Raw genomic sequence first — 23,973 nt, 5'->3', positions numbered from 1 at the left:
TTGGCATTCTCCTCGGTTTTCGTACTGCATTTTGAGATCACCATCTCTGCGGTGCAATGACTCTTGTTTCTTCGAATAGTCCTACACATGGGGTTGAAGGCATATGAAACACAGTCCTTTCTTTGCTTGAAACTTCTATTCAGGAGTCAAGGAGGACTTCGACCAAGTCTTCTCTTTTCACCCCTATGGTGGTACGTGGGTGTGATGTACTATCAATTATCCTAGCCTGCTTGGCTTGATTACTAGCTTGCTGAACTATGCCTTTTAAATACTTTTTCCGGAAAGTTAGCTTTTTCAAGAAATCATACTGAGTTCTAAGGTGCACAAAACCACTGGCCTTATCCCTTGCATCCTCATAGTTCAACACTATTGCTATTTCGTCATCCAATGTTTTGGCATACTTTCCTTTGACGCCATTTTGATCCTATCGTTCTACCCAAAATATATAGTCTTTGAATTGAACAAACTTTTGGTAAAGGCTCAAGGATTTTCATCACTATTTCTCAAAATTTATCAGTATATTGTGCTACTGATAAATTCCTCAGCCTGAGATACTGAAAATCATCACACGGCCTAGAAGCTTCATCAGGGGGAAGAAACCGTTTCCTAAACTCTAGATTTTCCAGGTGACTGAAGCCACATTATCTTTTTGTTGCTTCATCCACCCCCTATCTGCAGCTTTAATGTATGCGGCCTCTCGAATCATCACAAATGGCAAATGCCTTTTCCCATTTCTGTAAGCCATGCCTCAATGATGTCTGAGTTTCTATTAGCCGTTCTACTTGCATATTTGTTAGGCCTATAACTTGCTATATTAGGCCGCTTTATTTTAGCCCTTTGTATTGTACAAACACTGGACGCAGGTTCCATAATTCCTTTCCCATTTTTTTCTCAAGAGGGTCTACGTGTCAGAGTATGAATGGATTTAGGCAATTTTTCCTACTCCTCATTGGCATGCAACTGCTGTGCCATGAACTGTCGTAAGCCATCCTGAATTACCAATCCTAGCATTCAATGAGTGGGGTTTGCGTGCCATGGAGCACGATACATGCTGTATCGGCCGAACTCCTGATACTACGGGGTCCACATGAGAAGTATCATCTACTTCCATTTCTAATCTGTAAATACCTTAAACAAACTATAACACAAAGGAAAGGAAACTCCTTGGCTTAATCCCTTTTATTTGTAGGTCTTCAGAAGTAATTTGAGCATTGCTTCTAGAACAAAATCCATCTCCTGCATCCAAAAGTTTGTTGCCAAAATCGGATGCTTCGCTTCTGCTACCTCTTTGATAACCCGAATGTGGGAGAGAGGAGGGGTGGTTTTCGAAGGGCTCTGTATCTCTGTTGGCCCACCCGACCCCAAGGAACGCTTGCTTTTTATATTGTTTCCTAAACGAAGCTCTTGCTGGTAAGAACGATGAAGATTCTTTTTGAAGACGCGAACACTCCATTCATGACCTACAGGTCAATGCCCCTGTGTAAGCCCGTTTGTTGGCCATTGATAGTTTAGTTATATTCTCAATAAGTGCAGGTGACGCATAACCACAAAGGGCCTTGATCTTCTGACATTCATGACCTGCAGCCCAACACTCCTGCGCAGGCTTTCTTTGTTCTCATCTATCTGAGCCCATTTGTTGGCTGTTGATAGTTTCGTTATGTTCTCAATAAGTGCAGGTGAGCCACAAAGGCCCTCCAGCACAACTTGGTACTTGCTGGCCATTTGGCTTGGAGTGCAGATTGAATTGTGGAGCGAAGAATGTCAATGGAGCCCATGATCACTCCGCCCGGCCCCATGTCCTAATCCTTCTCTGAATCGTGATCTTTTTACACTTTTGGGAGCAACCTCTGCCCCTACACTCTCTATGTTTATGAATACTCTCACTTCATCTTTGCTTTCTTCTCTTTGCATGTACGGACATATTGACTGCCCATTTGCTTCCCATTTGCTTCACGTTGTAATCTCCCAAATTTCACGGCTGCACTGCGATGACTCCACGTAAACCTCGACAATTCAATCCCTTCCACACATGCAGCACAGCATCATAAATTGTTTCAAGCTTTTCTTTGGCACAGACCGTCATCCCCATGGTTTGCCAAAACCATGACAAATTCAGTGACAAACTGGTACACTTAATTATGCAGAAGAGACACAGCTGTCTGAGAGTAGAATTCTCCATCCAGCCTTGCATTCAATGGTACACTTCTGCTGGGCACTCACCCAGCTTGGGTTCCCTCATAGTTAATCATAAAATAATCTTGCAGATTGTCATTGTAGCGTCTAGACGAATACCCCATCTCCCTAGAAAGGCCCTTACTATCCTTAGCCTTTACTGGGTTCTAACCCTTCCCCCACGCATGTAATCACTTTAGCCGCTTTAGGGTCTGACTAATTCATGAACCACTAGGCACTTACCTCTAGGTGCATGGCTAATTAATTAACTCATATTAATATGCATGGAGATCTCAGAACCTTCTAGTTGTCTCAGATCCCAGGTCACCAAAAAGTTTGATGCTAAATCCTTGACCAATCTCTTTGAATACAACATAACAATTAAATATTCACATTTTATATACATTATCATTGGTCTCCCTAAGGTCTTTCTGTCACATATGATCACCTTTAAGAATCAAATCATTAACATACTAGATTACAATTAGCCTCCTATTTCCCTCTGAAAAGAGGTACAGGTTTGCATCTGATGGACTTCAACACGATCTGATTTTGTTGAGGAAGTCATCAAATGTGGTGGTAACACGCTCTTGGTTGCCGTTTCAGCCTCTATAGAGCTTTCTTTAGTCTGCACATCTGTGTACCTGTACTTCAAACATGAAATCCCTCTAGCTTATCCATGTAAACTTCTTCCTCCAGGTTCTGGTTTAGAAGCAGACTTGACATTCATATGAAAAATGAACCATCCAAAGGTGCATCGAAGGCTATGACTGTTCATATGGTCACCATCCATGTTGTCGGGGCAAAGTTCTCTTCGAAGTTGAGACCCTCTACATGAGCATATGTTGGAGGTCAACATCTCCTGATGTCACCGTAGAGAGAGAGGTCCTTGTTTGTGGGTGTGCCCGCCCAGTGTGAGGATAGGGTAGGGAGAGAGAGGGCTTGTGCTGTGGGTGTGGGCGCCCTATGAGAGTAGATCTAGTCGGCTCTAGGCAGCCTCCTTGTATGCTGGGGTAGGTGAGCCCTTTATAGGGGAGCAGCAGGCCTGGTTGGCTCATGTAGGGTCTATTGAGTCGGCCCCCTAGGCATAGAGGGGTCTGCCCTCTTATAGGGCTGTGTGCCATGAGCAGGGCAGGTGGTTGGCCCTCTAGGAGGTGCAGTAGGGCTGCCAGCGACCCCTTTATAGAGGGCAGAGGGGGGTCGGTCCCCCTGCATATGAGTCAGCCAGGGAGAGCAGCTGCTTGGCTCCCCTTGCTGACCGACTTGCTGACCGACTAGGGAGAGGCTGGGGCTATTTATAGGCCCCTCTCGTTGGTGTCTCACCATTTCTTTCGGAGCAGATCATCACACATTGCAGGGGCCTGGCAGAGGAGTAGAGCCAGCCCAGTCTTGCACCTGGGGAGCAGTTCATCCACTCCCTTGTGCTCCCTTCCACTTGGTTGTTGAGCTGTGTGTTCTGAGCTCCCAAGCAGCCTGTTGTTTCCATGGTTTTCCCCCAATTGTAGTGGGGTTTTCTCTAGAGATCACTTGCAGTTCTCTTGTGCCTTTGTCTCTCCTCTCTCTCCTTCTCTGTGTATGTGTGAGGCGTGCTCTCTCTCTCTCTTCCGTTCATTTCCGTTGCACTTCTCACAGCATAACCTTTGACTATGAACTTGGCTTTGTACTTTTCCAAACTGCCATCGGATTTAAACTTTGCCCTCTACACCCACTTGGTGCTGATCACCTTCCTCTTGAGGGGTCTATCCACCAAGTCCAAAGTGTCATTCTTCAGAATGGCATCCATGTTAGCCTCCATGAGAGCCTGCCGTTGTGGTACACCTTTTGTTTCTCTAAAAGAACTTGGTTCCACAATCGGAGCCACAAATGCACCATGGAGCCTTCCTCTCCTTTGCTGGGGTCTTCTTTGGTGGTTTTGGTGCTTCTAGCTCAAACTCTGACTCCTGTGACTTTGTCTTCTCCTTCTCATTCTTCTTGATAACCAATTTGGGTGTCTATGGGGGTAGCACTAGAGCTTTATGTGCTACCGTCTCTGGCTAGGACTTTGTCTCCTCAACAACAACATTTTGGCTTATGGAGTTCACTCAAACCTCCTTAATTTGAGCTAGAAAGCTCCAAACTGAGATTTTCCTGAAGGAAAATATCCAATAAATCTCCCTCTACAAGGCCTACTGTTGGTGGAGTTGAAAGACTAATTGTCAGGGTGTAGGTGCACAAATGCATGACAATGCTGTCACAAGAATGTAGCATAAGATGCTGTGATACCATGACAAAAATAAGGAGGTGAGATGAGGGCACAACTAAGTAGCCAACTATATTAGCTGAAAATAAAGAACGAGGTTACAAGGCAAATAAAAAGGCATGTATAAGGACTCACTTGTTGAGTTATAATTGCCTCTCAAGAGCCTCATGATATATGTTTTGCAAGAGCCATGGAAAATTTTGGAGCAGTCATCTTGTGTAGGGTGCGAATAGTGTAAGGTTTCACATTTATAAATCTTATACCTTGATGAATGGTAAAGCTCAATCCATTTTACACGGCTTAGGAGTTTCAAATACTTGAGAATAATGGTGCATCTTAGTGAATAGTATGTTTCTTTGTAAATTTTTATTGTTTTTGTTTCTAGAGAAGAAATTTCTATTTATGCTTAGAAATAACAACCATACAACTGAGCAATCCATGTGGCACTAATCATGGAAGAAACAAAACGAGAAAAAACTGGTTGTCAATCAGCAGAATTTAGCACACTGCCCAGGGAATCTTTGAAACAGGGGCCAATAATCCTGGTGAGGACTATACATCTAGCGAATACCTCTCTTTGTGAATACATAGAAGACACTTGCAAAAACTCAACCGCCTCTTAGCAGTCATCCGAGATCCCGATGTCCCGCACTCCCATATGGCATGCAGGGTGTAGATGATGTTTTGAATGGCAACAAGGGTGGCTGCGGGCAACCTAGATGTTCCAAGGAATGATGCTGGACACCGTCTCCCAAAGAGTGTCCTCTAGGGAAGAAACATGACACTGCCGAGAAGGGGGAGTCACATCTTGTACCTTGATCCAAGAGATCCTCTGTCCTTGGATCTTGTAAGATGGGGTGACCGTGTCAATGGAGAGGGTGTGACCCGCCTCCGTCCTCTGTGCTGCAAGGCAGCTCCACAAATAGTGCGAAATCATTTTGAGATCACTACCCGCACATTGGTGGCACCTCCCATCAATGCACATCTTCTCTAGCAAGGGCCCAATTAGTAGACTCCCAACGGCAGTCCTCTAGAAGAAATTAGAAATCTTTTGTGGCCGTAGGCTGGACCATGGACGCATCCAAAATCTGTATATGACCATTTGGTGAGCTGCTCAATCTAGTATCGCTCCGATGTGAGGGTTAACTCAGCTATTAAATGCCTATTCTCACTATGGGTGTCTCGAGGCGTGTTTTGACAGATTCCATTCTAACTATAGAAAAAGGCACTTCTCCTAGCAACCAAGTAAAGCCTTCATGTCGATGTGAGGGTCAACTCGGACGGTGCATGTTGACTTTAACTATTGGTGTCTTGAGATGTGTTTCCACGAATTCAATTGTGACTAGAGAAAATGGGCTTCACTCTTAGTGATCGAGAAAACCTTCATGTCAGCACGTGGGTACTGCTCTTGCTACTAAAATGTTGGCGTAAATTGTACCATAGATATAGGGCATAGGGTCTAACCCTAACCCTAATCCTAATCCTAACCCCAACCCCAACCCTAAGTGGTTCACATCTTTATGTTCAATATAAGCCATTGAGAAAATCCACCGATGGGACTATTTGTTAGATATCAATGCTCCACTCTCGTGTAACTACGCGGGAACCAGCTAACTCTACTTGTAAGCCCCCCATGTGAGGAGAAGGCATTTGAGTAGCTCGGTTATCCGGTAGGTCCTGGTTTGGACACCAGATGGGGGCCATGTGTGGCCTGATGGCTGGACGGAGTTGGCACACTGCCAACTAGGCTACATGCAAGTGCGGGAAGGCATCCCATGACTGACCGCATTGAGGGTAGACGGAGCATTTTCCGGGGCAGCCCACTCGGGTTGCGGGGCCCGTTTGGAGCCCCAGTTGCTCTATTTTACGCCATGGTTCTATTGTGTGGTCGGTGGCCTATTTCGGGACCGACCCCCAGTCGACCGTTTTGGGTGGACTGGGTCGGTCACCCAATTGGGTCCAACCGACTACGACTAGTGGCTATATAAGAGCAAGCCTGTGAAGCCCATTTCATCGCTGGCTACAGCAACCTTGATTCCTTAGCATCCAACCTCCGTCCTCTACTGTTTCTAGCTCGCCATCGAAGCTTCTTTCACAGGAGCGCACGGCTGGGAGGCAGCGCCATCTATTGTATCAAATCTACAGTAATCAAATTTTTGATTCTCCATACTATCTGGTTTTCTCTCTTGCATACGAGATCCTGTTATCTGTTGAGCACAGACGTTGTATTGTTTTCTTACACTATTGCCATTGGCCACGTGCACATGGGTGTTCTTGAGAAGCCCTCTCTCAAGTAAGAGATTGGAGGGCTCTGAGCTTGGGGTGAGTCCACGCTCTACTAGCTTGCCCATAAGGGCTATGCTTTGCATCTTTGGGTCAATGATGCCAAATCCTCCCTCCACCAGGGGCAGCATCAACGTCTATTAGGTGACCTTGGCTCTAGTGTTGCTCGTGCCATTAGAACCAGTTGCACACCAAGCACCTGAGCTGTCCCATGTATCCTTTGCGAAAACACCAATATGAGGTGATATTCTAGACCATGGCCAAATGGGAGCCCTTGCTAAGGAGAGTTTGGCTGAGCTCTAGTACAAGAGCTTGCGCCACACGCTCTCTAGCGGAGGGGCAATTTGCTGCTCTGCTAAACTGTTAATGCTCACTTGGCAGCCTAAGTACCTTGTTGTCTAACCTTGCACGATCCTACATGATCCAAGAGTACATAGCCCCTCATCACATCTTTGGCTCGGCCATTATGTAGCTTCAGAGCTATGTGTCTGCAATGACTGGTAGTGAATAGTGTACATGAGGTGGGGCAAGGTTGTTAGAATGTCACTGCCCCACCTATGAGCCCCCGATTTGAGGGGACAAGGGGGCAGAAAACAATAAGGGGTAGAGATGAACATACCCGGCTTTATGGAGGCAACACCCTGGCCTCCAAATCATGGGATAAACAAAAAGCCTGCAGTGCATCCAGGTGTCGCTGGAGCCCCTCTGGTGTGGACGACAAGAGTGCCACGTCATCTGCATAAAGAAGAATCCTGATGATGATCCCGCCTACATGCGTCAGACTCTCGTGTCGGTGAGGGGTGATGGAGACCTACGCTTAAGGAATCTCCGCAAAAAATCCTTAGAGTTGTTGCTGTACAAGATGTTCAGTAGCTCCTCCTTATTTCGACGAAGAAATGCTTGCTTCTTCCGACGTACGAGACGTCGGTGTTTGCGTACCGTGTCTGGTGTGTTCGAGAGGTGACATCTGGTTTCGGAGCTGTCGGCGATAAGCCTTGCACTCCGCATCGTACCAGTTGTTGCAGGGTACAGAACGAAGAGGTGGTGGTCTAGTGGACCGTGTGATGTGGGGAAAGATTTGGAGGGTAGCCTCGTGGAGTGTGCGACTAATCAGGGCAGCTCGGTCCTCTATGAGTGGTATGTGATCGATGTAGGTTAGGAGTCTGTTTAGGCGTCCAAAGTAGGCTGGTGAGAGGCTGTGATCAAAGTGTATGTCGTGGTAGGTGTCGTGCTTCCTATGTGGGGTGTGTGGTAGAGTGGCTCGATCTTCTAGGCGTGGAATTTCCTTGAAATTTGTGAGAAGGTTAGAAAGATGTGCGGCATGCTCAGGGGATAGGTTGTAGTCAAAATGGATGTCATGGTATGTGGTATGTGGAGATGGTGTCATGGTGTGTGTCATGTGGGGAGGGGATGGATATCCTAAAGAAAAGGCAAGTATTTTCAGCTTTGGGTGGTGTTGGGGAAATAGAGAAGTTAGTGATGTGAGGAGCGAAGGCAGGGGACCCCATGAGGTTGTCAACTACTTTGGAACCCTGCTCGTGTGGAAAACATGTGAATCTACTTCAGGAAGGCCATCGGTCTAGAGCAATGTAAGTGATAAAGTCATGTATCGTGTCCATGTCCAAGAGAGAGATCAGATGCAGGAGAGATCTATTGTTGTATGCATCAGAATGCATAGATATTTTTACATAGGGTCTACTAAGAGAAAAGTTTGAAGCTTTTTGCAAAGCTTTGGGGTTACTTTCGTTTTGGTACAATGAGATCACACCTTGTACATCATGACATTGTCACTAATGGGGGTTGTTGGAAATATTGGTATCTTAAGGTTGTGCCAATGTAATAATTAAGGTTTCCCCCTGACCACAATTACTTGTCTATTCTTAAATCTAATAACTACAATTTGTGGATCTTCATGTTTTTGCTCTCTCCACTCTTTGTTCTCCGCCCCCGTCTCCATCATGCATGTGACAAGCACGATTTCTATATCACTTCTAGAGACACTCTTCCTTTCAATCAAGCCTTAGTGCAACCATAGAAGTTTTATTTCTAAAGATCTTTGTATGAGGATATTTTTGCATGCAATGGGACCTAATCTATAATCTTTGCAGTGTTTTGCTATCCAACTTTAATTTTGCTATGTTAGGTGACTCATATGCATGGACCCTTCCCTAGACAAAGTTGGAGGGATAACTTAAATGTGGCTTTGTTTGGGCTCACTTTTCTCCTTTGAACTAGATAGAAACCATGTGAGATAAGCATTCCTCACATGGTTTCTATTTGAGATTCCATGAGTTTTTGACTATTGTAGAGACTTATTCTCTCATCAACATTATTTCTCTAAATATAGAACAATTTAAGCGATTTTCAGCATTTTGAAAAATTATATGATGCACATAACAATGAAAAGTCCCACATTATTTAATTTGTTCTTAAGAATCGTGGTAATTCTCTTCATTGGGATCTGTAATTGAAACAAGCTATCTCCGTATGTGAAGGAAGACTCTATCTTTACCAGGTATACAGAAGGCAGCTGCTCTGAAATTATTAACATATTTTTTACTATTTTAGGTGTAATATAGGAGGTATGGCTCCCATGTATATCTCTGAAAGAGTACTCATTGCTTCAGGAAGTTGATATGAGCCTTATAGCATTACGGGAGCTGGTGGATGCACTTGAGGGATTGGCGAAGCAAGCAATTGCTCAGGCAAAGGTGATGTGGAGCACCCTTTCCTGGTTTGACTTGCTTAGTCTACTAAGTATATGAATAGATGTGTGTGTGTGTGCACATGTGTGCATCTATATTTCTGTGTGTATATATGTATACGTATACTATACGTATACGTATACGTATACATATACGTATACGTATACGTATACATATACATATACATATACATATACGCATATACATATGTACGCATGTATGTATATACACGTGTGTTTATTTATGTATGTATCTATATTTATGTACATATGTATGTATGTGCTATATAGATGTATGCACATGTGTATGTGTGTTTGTACAGAGATACATAATTCAAAATCTTTGGAGGCTTTTCTAGAGGTTGTTTATTTGATTTTTCTTCTTTTCGTTATATCATGTAATGTCTGTTTGCTGTTTTTGCTTTTGAAACTTGTTTTTCCACTAGACATCCAACAGTTTACAAGTGTGTTGCTGGTGCCTAGGGACAGGGCTAGCCTAACCGATACTGTTTTTGGCACAGGTTGTTGATTTTGAGCAGACTATAATACAGATCTCGACATCATTGGATGAAGTCTATTATGAACTTAAAAGACGTAGATTCCCCTCATCGCCTGTTCTTGATCTTTTAAGGCGAATTGTGGACTTGCAGGAATTATATGTGCAAGATACTGCATTTAAGAATCTGAAAATGATATCCTTGGCCCACATGCTAGCAATGACAGACTCAAAGGAAGAACAGTTGACACTTCTCAGTTTGGCAAGAAGCTTGTTTAAAACAAGAGATTTAAAAGGTATATCTCTTGCTTTAAACCCCACAATCTGCATTATAATCTTAAACGTAGTTAGAAGAAATACTAGACTGTGGAGGTTTTGCAATTACAATGTTACTGTGAACATGAAGCCTATACAGTTTGTAGACGCTACAAGATCAAGTATATGAATTTTGATAATCTTGAGTTTTGTTAGGTGACTAGCCTTCGGGGAGTGCGGAATTTCTCTTTTGGTGCTTTTGTTGGAAGTAACTTCGCCACCTATGAGCCCCCATGAGGAAGACATAGGTGCATGATGATGAGGGTCTCAGTTGAGGTCTGTGTATTAGTACCTAGGGCTATCAAATGGCAGCAAGTCTTTTGGCAGACGCAACATATTTATAGGCACCTTTTGGGGGTGAGTTCTGCCCAGATCTGCTGGTGGAGACAGTCGGGTTATAACAGACCCTGGACATGCATCTTGTGTTGGATTTGACTCGATCCTCAGTCAGTCTGGGGAAAGGGGGCAGATTGCCTCTCCTGGCCTATAAAGTGGCCTTTTATGGCACTCCTCCAGATCCCACTCAAGTCTCTACGCAAAGCAAACAGGAGCAGAGGAGTCCAGTTCTTAGATCTTTAGTGTTCTCTCAGTCTTCATCCTCCCTTTGGCCAAAGGTTTGCCCAGCACATTCTTGTGCACTTTGCCCACATTTGGCAGAGTTTTCTTCTATGAGAGATTTTGGCTGTTCTATTCCAGTTTGGGATGGTACCTTGTTGTGCACTTTGTGAGTGAAAGGTTGGAGTGAGTTGTGAACTTTCTTTACTAGTATTTTGCTGCAGGGTTCTGCTTCAATTCGCTGCATTTATATCTGCCATGGTATGAGATCCTAGGGTTTTATGTCCTTGATCTTTCTCCAGCATTTAAATCAAGGAGCACATTTGTGAGAAGGAAGGAGACTCCGGTTTCAGTTGATTGCCGTTCTGATCTGTTTTGTACATTCTTTTCGAGTTCAGTTCTATTTCTAGTTATCTTTCACTGGCTATGGCTTCTCGCATGCCGACCCCATTTCTAATGAGGGGGTAAACTGATTGGGACCACCTATCCTTTATGGAGTAGCAAGACTGGGATCATCTTGTTGCAAGGAAAGTCAAGAAGGTTACCACAGGGGTGGAATTGAGGCCCAAGGCCACAACTCATGTGATGAACAAGGTTCTTATGCTTGTAGATCCAATATCGAGGGGCGGGAGGATAAACGTGCTGAAGGTCCATGATCATTGGCATGATAGGGGATTGAAGGATTCTACTTATTAAGCTTGTAGAGGTGGCCCTAGCAGCCCATCTGGTGATCACCCTTACCACCCTCTCCCTAGTCATCCCTTCCCCCCTGCAGCCTTGATCCCCCCCCCCCCTCCCCGCTTCTCGCTAGAGATCGACTTCATAGTCATAGTCGCAGCCTGTCCTTTCACCTAGTTAGGACATGGCTCCCACGGTGCTAGCACAAGAGACTCTCCCCTTTTTCTCTCGGTCCTCGGGGCTGAAGCCTAAAAGAGGGAGATCAAAATGATGAGGTGGCATGTAGGGTGATGTGGCAGTGGGTGGTCGTATGCGAAATGCAAAAGTGTGCCTATGTGGCACGGTGCACTGAGGAGACACTATTGATGTGGCTTCTGACTGTGCAGATGACATGGCAATGCCACATGGGTAGTGAGGTGGCAGCTGAGGTGTCACTGGTAAGTGACATGTGGCCAATGATGTGGCATGCATGAGACATGTACTTACTGACATGGCAGGATATGCTTACATGGCAAACATGCTGATGTGGCACATAGTCGGTGCCAGATGACGTGGCACTGCGGGGTCAATCTATGATGTGGCACTTGCCAACTTAGAAGATGATGTGGCAACAGGGTTGCCTTGCTGATGTGGTAAGTGAGCCACGTGTGCTGACATGGCAATGACATGTCACTGTTAGAGTGCCACGTGTCTTCGATGATGTGGCAAGTAGAGGAATCCTGACCAGCAGCGTTTCAATCGCGACTGCTTAGCTTTTCAATGTGAACTGTAGCTCGTTAGTAGAAATGACTGAGTGACGACCTGATACCATGGTCAACAACATAAAGAGAAAGGGAGCGGCGAGATACGAGCTGTAGGTCGGCAGTCTAAAAAGAGATGGATAGAGGAGGCGGTGATAAGTCCCACGGTGACACGTGGCACTCACACATCAAACCACTACTAGATCTCCTAGTACAACACATCACACAACACACCAACACATTATTTCTCCAACATGGGAGATCTGGAGATCCAGATGCACAGAGGTCTTAGATGGGACTTAGACTTTTACCTTTCAATCACCTTTCATGAGAGTGGGATAATAGGTATTTAATTTTCACTCATACAGCCACAGGTCCTACATGGTACATCCAACTCTCCAAATAGGTTTCGACAACCTAATTTGTTTGCATGATTTTCTATGAAGTTTTCACAGGATTTTATCTTTGTTCTATGTATTTTGGTCATGCTTGATAGAAGTTCACTTTATGAAGGAAAAAAACCGATCATTTTAATTTGTCCTGCTTCGTAAATAAGTTTTTAAGGTTTGCTCCATTTGGGCACCATAAATCTTGTATATAAAGTTATTCTTGATGCTTTGATCTCCTGATAGGTTATACTGAAATACTGCATTGACCACCATGTCTGGTTGCAAAACGAATTGCTGTATGAATCATTGTGTGTCAATCTCTTTGTTGTCTTGTTTTTGGAGCTTGAAGGCCCTGATAAACTGAGTCCAATCATTTGCAAAATACTCAGAGTTTTACCCATCATAATAATCTATGTTTTTGATTTACAGGGAATGATGTTCTGAATGGGAGCATCCTTACCTTTCCTTCTGCTCTTTTGTGGGTTTTCCCAATAGTCAATGTGATGCCATCATCTTGCGCCCTTCTCCAACAAACTGCAACAAGCTTGTTACAAGATTTGGAGGAATTGCTTAAGATTTACTGTACCCGAAATGAGGCTGATATTTCTTTGCAATCATCTGAGGTTTATGTAGCTTCGATGAATTGGCAGCTGGCAGCTTCCATGCATAAACTTTTACAGCTTATATGGTTTGATGTACGGTACTTTCTTCTAACATGTGCTTTTAATGCTAGCAGTCTTGTAATTCGTAAAAGTTCTATCTGCCCAGATGTTCATAACTGGATAGCATCTTTGTTTCAACATCAAGGAATGCAATCAACAATGCTCAGCTCATGAATGAAGGTGCTCATGATGAGCAGAATCGTGTTTGACAGTGTTTTGTTTTCGCACCCATTTTCAGTTTGAGGTTTCATTGTGATATTTTCCATAGCACAGCTAGGCAGTTTGCATTAGGTTGTGATAAATTGCCTACACTCGACATTGTAATTTAAGATCTCAGTTTTGATATTTTGTATCTATTGTCAGTTGATTACTTGCTTTAATTATAAAAAGTTAATCCTAGAAAGTTGATGCAGCACTGTGGATGTCACCACTGGATTTCTTTCTAGTCATTCTATGCTTAACTGCTACAGAATTTCTTTTTGACCATTCGGCATGCCAGAAATGAAAAAATCCTAACAATTTAACACGACCTGGCTCCTAATCACCTCATGAAGTCTTAACACAACCCCTTAATGAGATGTCACACAAGCAAGACATGACCTGATGGCCAATAAATCCTAGTTGCTGCGAAGATCTCCAGATAGATCCTAGTGGCCGCAAAGACCATAGTAATGTAATATGAGATAGTGAGATTGTATCCCCGGTTGCATCTCCCTAACCCTAATTCATCTCTAGCTGCCTCCTTTTAGCCGCTCCTACCCGATTAGGGTTTTTGCACAGCCGCCTCAGTTCTCCCTCACCTGGCCTTCGTTTCTACTTCTCCACTATCTCCATAGCTAGCTGCTCTCATTTCGCCTCGAGGTGGTAGATGATGCTTAGCTTTATGTGTTTTTGTGTTGAGTCAATAAAGGTGCTCAGCCTTGAGTTGTCCCTCTAAAACGAATGTATTTGGAGTCGATAGGAGGTACTCTGCCTTGGGTTGTCCCCCAAAAATGAATGTATTTTCTTTTACTTTGGTTTGATTTCATTGATCACCCAGTTTAGAGTAAGGGGGGGTGACGAGTGATGGTTTGTCCTTGCCGGTCGCAAGTTGACTGAGAAGTCGCTATCATAGGGGAGGTGTTGGATAGTTGGACTTGCTCTTTGTAGTATTGCGGTGGAGGGGGGATCGGTCTACTCCTTGCGTGTTGGGTCTGGCACTCTTTGCTCTGAAGGGGGGTGTTTGTCACGGGGGCGTGAATTTTGTAAGCAAATAAGCTATGACTAAGTTTGTAATCAGTTTAGCCATGGGGGACTGGCCTAGAGGAGCGGTGAGTTCCTGAAAACCCCTAGTGTTAACATCTAACTGGACACACTGGCTAGGCCGAGTTAGAATCAAGGCATGGCATCACTTTGACCTCGCGGAGGGGTGTGACGGAGCTAGGAAGTTTGCCCCCAGATAGATTCCCAAGTTTCTCGTGGGAAGAGAGGCTAAGAAAGATTAAAAGGTTGCCCCTAGACAATACCAATGTTTGTCATTGGTTAGTGGGGTTAGAGCCTTTAAAAGTTGCCCCTAGGAAACCAACGTTTCCTTGGTACAGGGGGTTAGGGGCATTAATGTGTCACATGTCAGGCATGCAGCCCACCAGCTTCACTTTTAGCACCTTTCCCCCTCCTTTAGGGCAGATGGCATTCAAATCAAGGGCTTGTTCTAGAATTCTCCCACTTTTGCATCTTCTCCTGCTCCTTCTTGCTGTGCCAAACCTTCTAGAGGCTGCTGGTTGCTATTTTGTTGCTGTTTTTCTCTGTTTCCTTGCCCTCCAGCCCCGTTGCACGCAATCCAAGCCTGGGAGCACCTTCTGCGACTTGCTGGAGCCCATCTTAGTGCTGTTTTGCTGCTGTACGGCGCATTTAATAGGCTGTACGGACTGACAAACAGTCCGTACAGATTGTACGGACCTTCTCTAGGCTGCAGGGGCTGTGTACGGACCGTACAGACAGACCGTACAGCCTATTCGGACCCTGTTGCAGGCATCCGGTGCTTGCACGCAGCCCGAGACTGGTTTTTCTTGCTGCGAATTAGGGTTTCAGGCTGTGAAACTCTGTTTTGAGGTTTTTTGCAGGGTTCTGTATATCTCGGAGACCTGTTCTTGTGAGGAACAGGCGTTTTTGGTTGCAGGCCGTGCTGTGGGTGCACAATCCCGGATTTCCAGCCCAGTTTCTCTTTGTTTTCACTGTTGGATTGATTTGCAGTTCTCTGTTTTGAGATTCTCTACGAGATTTCCTGGGTCTGTTGCAATCACACAGTTACAGAGGGTGAACCCAGGTTGAGACCAGGTTATTGAGGTCAGAGGATGCCTATGCCTTGCTCTAGCAATTGGGATGCACAATTTGCCAGTTTGATGCAATGTGTGCCTAGTGTGGGCCGGTGAACAGTGGTAGCTAGTGGGAATGGTTCAGGGTGCGCCCTGGTTGTAAGTTTGCTATTGCTTTTCACTAAAGAAGAATAAAGAAATACCGCAAGGGGCGCCAAGTGTGTGGGGCCAATTGGTGTCGCTGTGTGATTATTGAGCAGGGGCATTCTAGCCTTCCCTGTACTTTCTTTTATGCTAATTGATGTGGTGTGATTAATTGGAAGCTAAGTGGCTGTAATTGACGGTGCGTTCAGAGATAGTTGTGGTTTACCACCCATTGGGGTTCCGAAGGCTGGTATAGTGTTGGAGATATCATAGCCAAAGAGTGTGTTGATGTGATGTGTTGGTTTGTTGTACTAGGAGATCTAGTACTAGTCTTTGTGTGAGTCATGTGTGAGTGCCACGTGTCACTATGAGACTTATCCCATATGCACTTGGTGCATATGGGTGTGTGTGTAGTCTATAAGGCTTGTACTTCACTTGTCTCATTTAGTGATGATGATGAATGGATGAAAGCCTTCATGGATTCTACATTTGTGTACCACTTCTTCACTCCCTAGCCTATCTCTCTCTCTCTCTCTCTCACTCACACCATGTTTCTAACACCGTGGAAGCAGGTGTCAACAACTAGTGTAGTGGACTATACAACCATTGTTCCTTGTTCCACGAATATGTAAAAATACCTACAGGCCAAACCTTGTAGAAGCATTCTTGCCTTTCGGTAGTCTCCTTGACCCTTTGTACTTTACTCCCAAATGGTATGCAAGGTATGGATAATACCAAGCCAAATGTTGACAAGATGGCAGCGGCTAAACAAGCGTGTTGTGCCTCCATCCCTAGGATGCAATGTGCAACCCAAATGTTGTAGGGAGTGATGTTGGCCGTTGTCTCCTAAACGCTGTCCTTACATGAGAGCTTGGATCACCGTTGAGAGGTGGAGCTGAATCTTGGATCTCCTGGCTCGTGACTCTCTCCACCCACCAAGTATGAAACGACTAAACTATTAACGCCAAACTTTTTCTGCAAATCACGGGCATAGGCATGACTATGTTCCATCCAGCAAATCTCCTAAATGCATCATTTACCCCTCTCTTGGGATATCATTTAAATCATTTGCCCCTTGGCACATTTAATGCATTTAGACCCCTTAACCTTAGATCCACCTAGTCTTGTGCCATGTCACCCTCACTAAGGACCTTGACCTTGATTCCTTTTGATAATTTACATGAAGCCCAAACAAATATAATACAAACATTGATCCTTTAAAGGAAAATGTCCACTGACCCTTCCGAGATCATAATACCTCAACTTGAGTGTAACATTCCTTTCCTCTTCAGGCATCAGCATCCTCGATGATAAAGTCTGGGAACACTCTTCGTAATTGGTATACGGATTCCCAGGTAGCTTCTGATAGAGGTAAACCATGCCATGCAACCAACACCGTGGGTATCTTCCGGTTGCGTACTTGCATTGTTCCTCGGTCCAGGATTCTTGTTGGTTTGCGTCCTGCATTATCCTCTATCTCCTGAAACAAAACAACACCCTCGATTAGTGATTCACATGTATGCAAAATTTTCTTTAAACGAGAAACATGAAACATTGGGTGCACCTTACAACCCTGTGATAATTCTAATTTATAGGCCACCTTGCCTATTCTTTTTAGAATTAACCACGGCCCACAATATCGGGGTGATAACTTAGGACACTCTCCTGCAGTCAAAGACTTATTTTTTTTGCCGAAAAAACAGTTCTAATTATATTACTTCGAGAACAAGATACAAGAGGTCAGCTTATAGCTGACGGGCTGCGTTCACAAACCGGACGCAGCCCAAAAGGTAGCATAATAAATCATACTCTCACGGAGGAATATGCTGAGTGTGAATGAACAGCCATCGGGGTGGTGAGTAGTGCCACCGAAGGCCCTGCGTAGTCTGCTCGAAGAAGAGGCTCTGTGTATCCCAAGCCTGGAGGAAGCGTCTCCGCTTCTCCTGACCAGCCCGGGAGTCTCCCTGAATCTGGTCCCACTGGCCTCTGAGGGTATGAATAATCTCACTCCAAATCTCCGCCATGATCTGGGCAGTCGATAAGGAGGTGCCACCGAGGATCTGCGCGCAGCGCGAGGTCCAGATGTGCCATCCTGTAATGCTGCTGATAATCTCCCAGACTGGCTGCCTCTCCCGAACTCCTGTATCAGCCTCTGCTAGGTGCTGTGGGATACCCTCGAGCGGCCCCCACGTCCCCTGTGTGATAAGGAAAGTGGGGTCCTGCTGGCATGCCTCGAACAAGTGATGAAGACCAGGTGCGGTGCTGCACCAACAGAACGCGCCCCAAGTGATCACTCCTATCTCTGGTGCTGCACGAGTAAGAAGCCCGAAAGTCCACCTCCACACTTCCTGGGCGCGCGTGCAGCTCCACAGGCAGTGTTTTGGTGACTCCTCATCCGCATGGCAAATCTGACAGCAACCGTCCTGGCCTATCTGCCTCAACCAGCTCCCCACTGGAAGACCTTTGTGGGTAAGAAGCCACAGGAAGTATGAGATCTTCCGCGGCCGCCAGCTCTCCCACAAGGCCTTCCAGAAAGCCTGCAAAAAGAACCTGGAAATACCCTGTGCGTACCAGCTAGGACGCTGGGTGGGGGGGCGGCTCTGCATCCTCCCGAGAACTCGCCTGCCCAAAGTCGTGCTGTAAGCGAAGAAGGAAGTCGGCCCCTGTCCTGTCACAATCTCTGGCCACCACCACTCTCCTGGGTCCCACTCAAGCTCTGACAAGGCCCGCCCCTCCCAGAGCCAAAGACGCCAAAGCTGCAACTGGTCCTGCTTGATACTGGGGTCGGTATGCCAGACCTTCCCCAGAAGGCCTACGACCCTAACCCTCTGCCACGGGAGTAGGGGGTCGATGAGCGCATCCTCTCTCCTGAGTCGTCCGTCCCCTGAAACCGCGAAGAAGGCGATAGAGGAGTCATCCAAACGTCCTGCGACCACCAGTGGGATGCCACGGGGGGTGAACTGTCCCAGCCAGTGGGTGTCTCCAGGCATGAGGACCTGAGGCTCAGGTGGGGCCAACCAAGCGGCTGGGATCGCACCGTCGATCTCCGTGCGTCTCGCCTGGACTCCGCGTGCACCTCCCGCTGCGTCTGCAAGATCGGCCATCTCCAGATGTCTGTACGTATCCCTCCAAACTCGAAGGGACCGGGCTGGCCCCCTCATCCAGCCGTCCCACCTGATATGTGATCTCTCCCCCAACTGAAGGCCCTCGGCGTCTCTGACCTGCCCATTCCAGACGAGCGGCTGGCGATCGATCTCCTCCTGACAGCTGGGCTGGGACTGAATGAGACTGAGACGGAGCCGCCTCCAAACCATGAGGAGGCTACGAACGAGTGGGGAGCGGGGCTGAGTGAGCGGGGCGGAAGTGAAGATCCACCTGAAGGACGGTAGCCACTCTCCACCTCGGCGCGGGACACAAGAGCCGACTCCCTGCTGAAGTAACATCTTCCACGTCTGCCCCCCTGGGGTCAAACCGCGGATGATAAGCTTGCCTAACAAGGCCTGACTCTGAAGCTCTGGATCAATGACCCCCAGACCCCCCTCCGCCTGCGGAAGAATGACTGTCTGCCAAGCAACCCTGGCTCTGGTATCTCTCTGCCCATCCTCCCCAGACCAAAGAAAGTTCCGAACCAACCTCCTGAGCTGTGCCACGCTGGATCTCGAGAAGCACCAACAGGAAGCCACATACCAAGCCGTGGCTAGAAGGACCTGGTTAACTACTAAAGCACGACCTGCAAGGGACAGCTTAGCAGTGCTCCAGAAAGCCAGCTTCCGTCGGATGGAATCTAGCACCGGGAGAAACTGCTGAGCTGGCGTAATGTCTAGGCCAACCTGGAAGCCAAGGTATCTAGCTGTCTGTCCACGTGGAATCCATCTGAAGCCCAGGAATCGCCCCCACTGAGAACACGCCCCCGGGTCTGTGAGAAAACCAACTGATTTGTTCCAGTTGATTTTCGCACCAGCGGCCGAGCAGAAAACCTCCAGGGCCATCCGCACCCTCTCTAGCATCCTCTCATCGTCCTGGACATAAAGGGCTGTATCATCTGCGTACTCTGAGTCCAGAAGCTCCGTGTCCTCCCGGAGTGGAAGGCGAACACCCCTGAGCCCTGTGGACCTCGCCCGAAGGTAGTAAGTCATGGCCTCGGCGAAGAAGAGAAACAGATAAGGAGCCAGGGGACAGCCCTGACGTACTGATCTCTCCAAGCTGAAACGCTCCCCCATCCTGCCTCCAATGATGACTCTGCTAGACGCTGTCCTGTACAAAGCTGAGATACCCTGAATCCAGCCTGCCGGGAAACCTAGCCGCTCCAGAGTCCCCTCCAAAAAGGACCAATCCACGCGATCGTAGGCCTTCTCGAAGTCGAGAAGTAAAATGGCAAGGTGTGAACCGCTGTACTGAGCCCACTCCGCCGCCTCTGAAAAGGTGAAGACATTATCCAGGATACTGCGATCCTGGACAAAGCCTGTCTGAGTGTCATGGACGAGGTCTGGGAGTAGAGGTCGAACTCTGGCACTGATCATCTTGGCGAGGATTTTGTAGGCAGTGGTAAGGAGAGTGATCGGACGCCACTGGCGGATCTCCTGTCTATCTCCTCCCTTCGGGATGAGGCAAATCAGTCCCGAGGAAAGGCTCTCTGGCATCTGACCGCTGCTGAAAATCCCCTGCAGAGCTGCAAGGAGGGGCTGATGGATCTGGTCCCAGAAGGAGGTGAAGAAAGCTCGGGATAGCCCATCCTCACCTGGGCATTTCTGCCCATCAATAGCCATCAAGGCCTCCAACATCTCATCCGCGGTGAACGGCGCCAACAACGTCGCCTGCATGCTGGGCTGGACCAGGGATGGAATGTGCCTCCACACCTCCTCACGGTCACGACTAGCACGAGGGGCAAGTGGCTCCTGCTGGAAGAGGGTCCTGTAGAAGTCAGTGGCCAACCCTAGGACCTCCCCCGGGTCCGTAACAAAGTGACCATCCGCTGTCCTGAGACTCCGTAACTGATCACCTGCAGCTCTCTGGCCGTGTGTCCTGAAGAACTCCCTGCACATCCGGTCACCCTTCCGGGCCCAGAAGGAGAGAGAGGCGTGATAGGAGAACTCGGAGCGACGCTGGAGGGTCTCCTCCAAGAGGGCTCTGGCTCGAAGGGCCTGGATCCGAAGCTCCTCCGAGCCCGGGGAAGACTGCTGAAGTCGCTGAATGGAGGCGAGGTCCCTCCGAAGAGCTCTCTCTCTGCCCCACCAATCCTGTCGAACCTGTAGGGCTGCGAGCTGGCAGATCTGGCTGGACTCCTGCAGAGCCTGCGCTACCGAGTCTACCAGATCCATGCCCTCCCCCCAGTCTCTGTCCCAAAGACTGCAAATGCTGCTACGGACGTCCACCCTCGAGAAGATGGAATCGGGAATCCTGCATGATCGGGGGGGGAGAGTCTGGGCTGCCGAATCTAATGAGAGGAGCACAGGCGCATGGTCGGATAGTGTCGTCCCTGGAACAATGCCCGCCTGGCCACCTCTGCTGATGGCCCAATCACTGACATAAAACCTATCAAGCCGCTCCAGGAGTCTGCCTCCTTCCCTGCGGAAGCCCCAAGAGAAGTCCAGGCTCCCGTGCCAACACCGGAAGGACGGGTCTCTCCAACTGTCCCTCCCTCCTGTCGCGAAGATGAAAGAGTCCCAAGCTGACTGCTCTGCCTGAGCCATACCTGTGAACTCCGGATCTCTACCCTGCTGGTCCTCCAAGGTCTCCAGGTTGTTGAAGTCTCCTCCAACAATCCAGGAATCCATGTCTGGAAGAATCCCTGTAAGTGTCCTCCAGAAGGTGGCTCTGCATCTGAGGTCTGTGGGAGCATAAATGTTGAGGATTCCTATCTTGGATCCCTCCAAATTCAGGCCTACCCAAAGGGCTCGGCCTGGGATCAACGTGCCGTGACCGAAAACTGACTGAGCTAACTGCTCGCACACGGAGGTACAGACCCCCCCGCTCCTCCCCTGTGCGCCGATCGAAGGCTCCCAATAAGTGTAGGAGCGTCCAGGGAGAACCTTCCCGCAGCTACGGGCATGAGCCGCAGAAAGCTTGTGCTCCTGGAGCAGCAGTACATCCAATCGACCAATCACTGCAGGCTGAAGTTCCTGACGCAAAATGAGCTTCCTGGGACCACGGGTACTCGAAGAGTGAAACCCGTTCACATTCCAGGATACGAGGTGTAGGCTCATGGAGAGGGATGGGGGGCTGCGAACAGCTGTCTGCTCGCAGAAGAAGTCGAAGAAGAATCAGACAGATCGGAGTGGAGGCGCTGCCGCTTGTGAGAAGGTTTGGAAGGGGAGACGGGGTCGTCCTGCCCGTTCTTCAACACCTTCAGCAAAGGCGAGAGGCCTCTAGTGCCATGAACAAATGCTTTCTCGAGCCAGCTCGAGATCTCTGAAGCGGTCATCCCGTAGAAGGTTCGGAGTTTCTGTTGGGACCAAGCTCTGACATCCTGGGGAAGAGGCCATGCCAGGGGGGGTCTGAGGATCACGATCAATCGGAAACGTTTGGCAGCGCAACGCCACCGCAAGCGCACATCGCCCTCGGACCACTGAGTCTCGAGGAGCTGCCCACCGGACGGGCCTATCCAGGAGCAAATCTGGGCGTGTGTCTGCTCTCTAAGAGCCTCCCACACCGAGTCGTCTGTCCAGGTCTCGGTGCCATCGCTGAGGAACGTGAAGGCGAAGCTAGGGCCATCCCTGGGAGCCAAGGCACCAATCCTCCCATCCGCCCCTTTGCGGAGCATGAAGATACTAATGTCGAGACAAGCCGGGAAGGTCCCAAGGTCGGCCACATCCAGGTAGTCCCAGGGGCCAGATCTGTAAAAGTCTCGAGGGAGCTCTCTCTCCTGGAGCTGAGACCCAGCTGAGTCTGCCACTGAGGGGCTAGCGGGAAGGGAAACCTGCTCCACTGGTGGTACAGACACCGGGTGTCCTGCAAGCGGGGGAGGAGGGGGAGGAGGCTGCGGGATAGGCGACTCGGGCTCCACGGAGGCGACTGGCGGAGAAGGTGGAGGAGGTGGAGCGGAGGCTGCACTCGGCTGGGAAGGCGACGGTGCAGCTAACTCTGTAGGAGGGGCGAGGGGAGCAGGGGGGGGAGGGGGATGGGGATGCATCTGGAACTGGGGCTGAGAGGGAGGGGGAGGGGGAGGGGACTGAGGAAAAGGAGGCGGGGGCTGAAACTGCGGGGCGGGCGAAGGGGGGGGAAACTGGGGAAACTGGGGAGAAGGCGGGGGGGTGGGAGAGAGGAGGATCTGAGGCTGTGGAGGGCGGGCTGCCGTCGAAGAAGAGGCTCTCCCAGGTCCCTGGGGCATCTGCCTGTCAGGTCTGTGGAGTGCTGCTGCAGGAATGGTGACCTCTGCCTCCTTGCCTTTATCCGAAGTCTTCTTATACTTTCCTCTTTTCCTTCGAACCTCGGTCCAACCGCCCACTACCTCTGGCCCAGGCTCCGACTGCCTCGGCTCCTCCTGACGTGGCTGTCCGGGGGGGGGAGGTGGGGGCGGAGGGGGCGGGGGCGGGGAGGGTCGAGACGAGCTGGCAAAGCGTGGACAAGCAGCCGCCAAGTGCCCAAAGCCATGGCACCGCAGGCACTGACCTGGCTGTCCGGTGACTATCATGCTCTGGGTGATACTGCCGGCACCTGTAACGATCTCGATCACTGCAGGGAGAGTCGCAGGATCCGCCACAGCCACACGGACTCGGGGAGCTCCTGCCGTGGTCACCGCGTCGGCAAAGGTGTCGTGCATAACCCAGCCAAAATGGGAGCCCAAGTCCCTGACAATCGGCCGCAGCTCAGTAGCAAGCCCTGGAAAAACTAGTGTCACTGGGTGGCGAGGTATACGGAACCGAGTATCGAAATCCGCTGCGCTGAAACCTCGGTACCACGGGACTATCATGATGATCTTCCCATCCACCGATGTGGGGGAACCGGCAATCAGATTGCTCGCAGCTTTCTCACTGGAGAGTTTGAGCCAGAAGATGCCCCTTCCCATAAGGGCCACCTCCTCGATATGGCCATCCTCTAGCAAGAGAGTGGACTGGAGCCAGTCCCTGATGGTAGACCTGGAGGGGGAGTGTCCAATGACTCTACCGTAAACAGAGGTACGAGCAAAGTCACTGGCTACCTCCTGAACACGAGATGATTGTTGCTCTGTCAGGATAACGCGGTAGGCATCTGGAGAGGGAGGGTCCGACTGGGCCTCCGGATCCGGGCTGGGGGCCGCCATACCGCCAAGACTAACTGCAAGCTTCCGATGAAGAAAAACAGGCTGCCACCCAAGAAGAGATGA

At 48.5% G+C, this 23,973-nt stretch overlaps 1 protein-coding gene across 2 annotated transcripts in view; it reads left to right on the top strand.

Annotated features, from left to right (window-relative positions):
- Window positions 1-23,973, top strand: part of RST1 (ARM repeat superfamily protein) — a 230,421-nt gene that overhangs the window by 4,689 nt on the left and 201,759 nt on the right. For both annotated transcript variants that reach the window (XM_087378094.1, XM_087378093.1), the window contains exons 3-5: window positions 9,322-9,405; window positions 9,920-10,190; window positions 13,001-13,266. In XM_087378094.1, the coding sequence (XP_087234220.1) occupies window positions 9,322-9,405; window positions 9,920-10,190; window positions 13,001-13,266 (621 nt within the window). The remainder of the gene's footprint in view (window positions 1-9,321; window positions 9,406-9,919; window positions 10,191-13,000; window positions 13,267-23,973) is intronic.

The sequence above is a fragment of the Dipteris shenzhenensis genome, chromosome 8 (assembly GCF_047967505.1).
Source record: "Dipteris shenzhenensis isolate YYH24624 ecotype China chromosome 8, Dip_SZ_1.0, whole genome shotgun sequence".
Classification (NCBI taxonomy): Eukaryota; Viridiplantae; Streptophyta; class Polypodiopsida; order Gleicheniales; family Dipteridaceae; genus Dipteris; species Dipteris shenzhenensis.
This window is presented reverse-complemented; position numbering and strand designations above follow the sequence as displayed.